The sequence below is a fragment of the Vollenhovia emeryi genome, unplaced genomic scaffold, assembly GCF_000949405.1.
Source record: "Vollenhovia emeryi isolate VEMERY1.0 unplaced genomic scaffold, V.emery_V1.0 DF939309.1, whole genome shotgun sequence".
Taxonomy (NCBI): Eukaryota; Metazoa; Arthropoda; class Insecta; order Hymenoptera; family Formicidae; genus Vollenhovia; species Vollenhovia emeryi.
In genome coordinates, this window is record NW_011967057.1 from 133,049 (window position 1) to 139,933 (window position 6,885).

A 6,885-nucleotide genomic window follows, 5' to 3' on the forward strand; every position below is an offset into this window, starting at 1 on the left:
CGGGGCATCTTTAGATAAACTCAAGACGGTCTTGAACGTAAGATCTGACTATGAATACCGGTCTAAAGCCGGTACATTTATTCGTTCATAGCACGATACGAGGTAGAATAATTGGCGTAAAACACGAGCGTCTACCGCGTTTTCCTTTTAATGCGCGAAAGGTGCACGGAAAGTGCAGCGCCACGAGCAACAGGTGTAGCAATGGCGCGAAGGCCGCGAAGTTGCTCGCGCGGCTTACAAATTCCTTCTTTGTGTTACTCGCAAGACATAGCGAGCAGACTGTCGTTTCGTGCTGGCGTGTTGATCTACCGACGAATAGATCATCCAGCTAGCCTTCTGTGTCGTAAGAGGCGACTAATGGTGCCCAGAGGACAAGTAGCTGTAAAGGCAGAGTAAAGAGAAGATAAGAAGAGGATCCCTCAGCCATCTTTTTCTAACGACACAGTCAAATACGATTTATGCGCTTGTAATTCTTTTTATTAGCTTTTATGCACAAAATAATACCAGGATATAAAGTTACGGGCCTCATAGCAGAATATTTTCATACTTATAATAAAACACTCAGTTCAGCCCTTACGGAAAAGCACCGAAATAATTATTAGAAAATTACCGTACATCAGTAATTTCTGATAGTTCAATTACTGATATACAGTAATTTTCTAGTAATTATTTCGTTACTTTTTCGTAAGGGAGAAGTCTAATAAAAAAGAAAATTTCAATTCGTAGTTCTAACTAAATTTGAAATTGGCTTTTTAAAATTGCAAAATTCTTCCACACAATTAAAGGAAACGCATAAAAAGAAAACCAGGGACAGTCGACTTTATATTTAAAAAATGAAGAGAAATAAAAAAACCACTTTATAAATGAAGTTAGCTAATTTCAAAAAGATGGCTGCAGGACTTCGCCGATGGTTGAGGGATCCTCTTAGGGATCTTTTTCTCTAGCGTAAACTCGTGAAAAGCGAAACATTTCATTAACAAATTAAATATTTGTCAATAAAAATTTTTACTTTTCACGAGTTTACGTTTGAGGAAAAGATTCATGATAAGGGACTCATTGTCAGTGGGTGTCTACGGCGTTGCCGTAAAGGGAGAATTAAAAAAAAATGTTTCGTGCGCAATATTTTTTCGCGTTATTCTCTTATCGTAAAGTGAGTGTCGCGTGCGGTTAATGTCGGTAGCGCTAAAATGTCATGCGTCCGCGATTAAACGAGCATGTATTCGCGAGTGAGAGCTGTGCGTGTACCATGAAGCTTTTCAGCGGAGACAAGAAGAGAGGGGAAAGAAGCCGCGGGAAGTGCTGGTTGGCAGCGAATCAATCGTGGCGTAATTATTATTCATTTGAATTATTAGTAGCATAATTATTATATAAAGCACCTGATATCGTATAATATTTTATTTGTCGTACGACAAATTTTTAAGCGTATCGATTGATGGTAGGATAGGAAAGTTCCCAAGTCTTTAGAAAGTTTTCATTTCGTAGTCAATCAATATGTTTAATAAGTTTGTCGTACTTTTATGTAGTGTCACCTTAATATCGTAATAGGGCAATATATCATCAAGTAAGCCCTGCGCTCTGTTAAAAATAGAGGAATTAGTTCTCTCAACTTTGGAAAGATTGGTATTTTCGGTGTCATTCATAGAGATATAAGAACTCTATTCTTATATCTATAACTCTATTCTTATATCTCTATGGTGTCATAGGATGAGAAGTGTTTTTCTCCAACTTATATTGGCCAAAAGAGAGAAGGCGTCTTACAATATTGGACCAATATTAGGAATACTAGATTTACAGTATTTCCCAATATTGCGCCAATATGTATAACACTGTATCTCTGTAAACTGTGCAGCGCCGTGAGCAAAAGAAGAAAGAACTAAAGAGTAACAAAGCTAGAGAGCTTAAGAACTTATAGAATGAAAATTTTCTTATAGGTGCTGTATATCAATTCACAAACACACACGCATTGTGTTTTAGTCAAACTATACGCAAGACACTCTGTACTATCTGAAGCGTAAAGGTATATGTTAAGCTTCACACCAGAGTAACACTTTATTCTATTGCACATGCGCTTACAAAGAGAGGTGAAACACCAAAAAATGTGCTTTATATACTAAATATTATGACACACACAATTTATTTTTTATTATCCATTATTCTTAATGGGATATAATGTTACAACGTTAGAGGTATAGAAGTGGCTATAGTTCTTTTTCGACGAGTCACGCATTTTCTTCTGTTATTATCTTATCTCCCTTTTTACCTGTGGATTTGTACATGTGGATGTAAGCATTATAAAAAATTTCTAATTTTTAACTTAATTCCATATAATATACAGGTGTTACATAAATATTGAAGAAGGGAAAAATAAGTACCACAATGGTATGGAAGAAAAATTTTTCTATAGACGACTCGCGCTCAGTATTATTTCAGCTGTCGTTTGAAATGGAATATCCTGAAGATCAGTATTACAGACTGAATCGTGTTTATTTATCAGCAATTGGTCTTTGGCCATATAATAACTTCAAAATCAGATGTATCCGTTTCATTACACTGTTAATTCTTGTATCAATGCCTGGTGTCCAGGTATTTATATTATTTGTAATCTATTTATAATTTTATGACATACAGTCTTGTTTATTAATGCCTGTACCTCAGTTTTACTAGCATTCTCATTTTCATAATCTTTATTCTCATATGTACATCGATGAATTTCACACTGTAGTTTACACAGCTTTTATAGAAGTCTGTGGTAGTATGTACATGCAGCCTGAAACTTAGTGATTTGTATAAACGAAAAAAATGATAAAAATCTAGGCCAGCCATTAAAGAATAAGACTGTACATGTCTAATCTTCAATTTTGCGACTTTAGTGCAATAGAGTTTTGCTAATAATTTAAATACTGCAAATTTCTTCTGTATCTTGTACTTCTCTTTTACTCTCGGTATTTTAATGACACCGTGTTCTATTAATTTAAGTGTTCTAATATCATATATTGTTGGGATTTTATTACTTACTATAATCATTTCAGTGGACAAAATTATATGTCTCAGAATGTACTTATGATCTTGTTATAAAGATATTATCTTATAATATTGGTCTCATAACATGTTGTATAAAGTACATCTCATTTTGTGCTGTTATGAAAAAGGTACGTTCATGAGCAACTAACTGAATAATAAACCACCATATACAATAATACTTGAATTATATTCACCAGTAGGTTAAAGAATTCCAGGGACGCATTCGAAGTAATTGGCTTGCTTTGAAAGATAATAAAGAAATCGAGATTATAAATAAGCATGGAATCTATGGAAAATTAATAACAATATCTATAATCAGTAAATATTAAATAAACATTTAATTAATAATTTTTGATAGAAGCAGTTGTTTATAATGAATAGTGCCAAAATTATTGTATAATAATTCTTGAATAGTTTAAACTTTAAATGTAAGTCGATCATTTTGCGCGATTTCTGGCTCAAAAAACTCAGTTAGATCCAGAATATACTGAGTTATCAATCATATTCTATTATGATAACCGATTATCTTATTTCTAAAACACATATTGCACATTAAATTGAAAATACAAAATTTTTAAATCTTATTAAATTTAAGTTAAATCAGTATAATAACTGACATAACAAATATAATTTGGGCATTTGTATAAAGGTAATGTAGAGAATTGATTAAATAATTATTATAATACAATATAATATTACATAAATGAAAAATTTAATGGTACTGTAATTATTTTAGTATTCGCATACAGCTCAATTACAACCTTCATTCTTCTTCAATATACCTCAATCTTCTTGGATATTATAATACCTTTAAATATATCTCGTCCGCTCAAACCAATAATACCCGTGGAATATTTGGTTGACCATGAAAAATATTTTTATATCATAACAATACATATAAGTATTGGATGTGTTTTTATGATGTCTTGTTTTGTAGCTACTGAATCATTTACACTAGTAAACTCAATACATGCTTTCGGGTTATTTAAAGTTGCCAGGTAAATAAATTATTACGTTTTACATATTATTTCTGTTTCTTAGCTTATTCACATTTCTATTGATTTCATGTATGATTATATATTTCAAATTAATACTATATTTCTTCAGTCAGTATTTTAATTAACATTTTTTCTGTTTTCGCTTATTATATACAATATTTTATTAAAGTAATAATTAATAACCATTCATAAAATATTTTATTTATTAGCTTTGAAGGAATTATTTGCATAACTTTTATTTTATTTGTTTCTACACTCACGGGAATTGGAAAATGAACACTACGAAGGACTCTGGACTCTGATCAAGACCATAGTATACGACACTATACGATGATGACACCAAAGGACAGTGTATGTCATCATTAATAGTGCAAGGTCGTACGGTAACACCATAGTCACCATGGGACAGCCCTCTGGTATCGTTATCGTATACTACGGTTTTGATCAAGAGAGTTCTTCACAATGTCCTTTCTTCAATTTCTGTGAGTGTGTTATTTATTTGCAACATGAAATTAATACTTATAAAAGTATTGTCAATAATGATGTACTACTTTAATACATATCATTCATGGTATACTATGTTATATGTATACATCAATTTAACATCTAAATCCTTATAGTTATCGTATGAAACACGTATTAAATGGAATTAATCCGCACATGTGTGTAACTAAAAACCAAAACATTTCTCAACATAGAATAATCGCTGCGGTGGATTTCCATAGAAGAGCAATCGAGTTAGTATCTTTTGCAATAAGCTGTTAAATTATTAAGTTAAGTTAAATTTGTCATCAACAGATCAATACAATATTCATTTCGAATTGTAATGGAAGTATATTCATGGATGTATTAATAAACTCATTTTAATTATATCTTAAAATAATGATTCAAAAAATTATACATTTTAACTGTTGAAGGAATAATAACATAAAATATTTTATTTTATTATAAGATTTTCTGATTTATTAAAAGTAACTTTTGGATCATCATATTTAATCATATTAGTGTGTGTGGTGTGTTCCATGAGCATCAATATTTTTTACGTGAGTAATTACATACAAGGTGCTCAAAAAAGGTGGAGACTCCTGTATAACTCTGAAAATATGTAAGATAGATGCCGGCGGTACTGTAACTTTCAATCCCCATAACTCGGAAAGTACTGAATGAAGAAGCATTTAATTAATTTTGAAAAGCTCTCGAGGTAAGCTACAAGAATGTGCAATTAAAAATGGGAGTTTCTATTAAAAATTTTCAAGGTGATCTTTACGTGACCTTGACAATGCTCTTCAAGGTCATACTGGTATTACTGCGTATTATTTAAAATACTGCAACTCTTGTCTGAAACATTTTTTTCTATCTTGCATATTTTCGGAGGTATTCAGGGGTCTCCGCCTTTTTTGAACACCCTGTATAAAGCATGTCGTATTTAATTGCAATTTTTTACACATTTTTCGAAAGAATCCATTATATTATACATATATCATAAGTTTTTTTATATAAATAATGCGCCGTTGCTTGTAGATAATTCAGATAATAGTAACGAACAGAAACATTGTGGAAATTATAAAATCTAGTAGTGTAATAGGCTTATATATATTATATATGACAGCGTCAAATTTTACTGGGCAAGAATTTATAAATTGTGATATACATTTCTATCGTATGATGTAAGTTAATTACAACCGCAATTATACAGGGCGTCTGATGCAAAAGTAGCGGTAATTATTTAGATTAGGACACCCACCTCCAATAACCTGGGCTTGACATATATTGTAGAGGTCACCCACCTGAGTGACCTGCAAAAGATTTTAGCCTGCGGACGTTGTGTGTTAAAAAGTTATTAAAAAAACAATGTCGACCAATTATATGTAATTTTCAGACACAAATATTAAAAATTTTGAAAAATGTTTTAAACAAAAGTTGTAGATCTCTTTGAAATATACATTTTATGTTCTATTCATTTTTACTGTGCGAGTAATAGTTTTCGAAAAAAATGATGGACACTAAATCTTTTTTATATCTCTCCTCCCATCTCCATCTGTCGTACGTCATGGAAGTACATGCATGGAGACAGTATGTTCCGCCCCCCCCCTACGGGGGGGGCTCCACCTCGTTAAAATATAACCCTATCCAAACTATGTCCGAGGTGTGGAGTGGATCTCGCTTCACGTGGAAAGTCGCAAATGTGGAACAGTACAACGGCGGAAGTACATGCGTGGAGACAGTATGTTCCGCCCCCCTGCGGGGGGTCTCCACTTTGTTAAGATATAACCTAACCTAACCCAAACTATGTCCGAGGTGAGTCCGGCCTACCGTATTCTGCATCCTCATTTGCTCAGACGTGTAAATTTATTACTCGATGACTATTGTTACTTTTGTACCGCGGCACATGATATTTCTCCTTAGTTTAACCCAATCTACCACTATTTTCAAGTTGGCTACTTTTGCATCAGACACCCTGTATATTTTCACAATATTTTATCGCTTTTTCAGTCATATACAGGGTGTCGGATTCGATTTGGACGACTCCAAAGATTATAGTAGATTGGGTCAAGCTGAGAAGAAAAGTTATATACCATTTTACAAAATCCGTAATTATTATCGCGTAATTAAGAAAAACGTCTGAGCCAATAAGTGCACGGAGGAGCGGAAGGCCAGACTCGGCAGATATGCAAAATGGTGTGTTTGTTGACATCTCTCAAGAATCGATAGCGAGAGGTGGAGTCACGCATCGATCGATGAGAGACGGGGGCGAGCGGGGAGCGGTGAGCGGGCGAACGGCGCGCAGCGAGAGAACGCGCGACATATGACACCGCGCCGAAAAAGTTTTTCTGGTGGTAGGAGAATAATACACCATTTTGCATGT

General features: G+C 33.4%; 1 protein-coding gene across 2 annotated transcripts; it reads left to right on the forward strand.

Annotated features, from left to right (window-relative positions):
- The first annotated feature begins 1,361 nt into the window (after positions 1-1,361).
- On the forward strand, positions 1,362-5,786 carry LOC105558822. Of its 2 annotated transcripts, XR_001008705.1 has the most exons (7): positions 1,362-2,583; positions 3,030-3,149; positions 3,219-3,339; positions 3,758-4,019; positions 4,640-4,756; positions 4,972-5,062; positions 5,541-5,786. XR_001008705.1 is itself a non-coding variant. In XM_012006741.1 (6 exons), the coding sequence occupies exons 1-6, from the start codon at positions 2,377-2,379 to the stop codon at positions 5,542-5,544; spliced, it is 828 nt and encodes a 275-aa protein (XP_011862131.1). In that variant the 5' UTR covers positions 1,362-2,376; the 3' UTR covers positions 5,545-5,786. The 2 variants fall into 2 exon arrangements, 1 of the variants encoding a protein (XP_011862131.1); XM_012006741.1 differs by lacking the exon at positions 4,972-5,062 and having other exon boundaries at positions 3,222-3,339.
- The last annotated feature ends 1,099 nt before the right edge of the window (positions 5,787-6,885 follow it).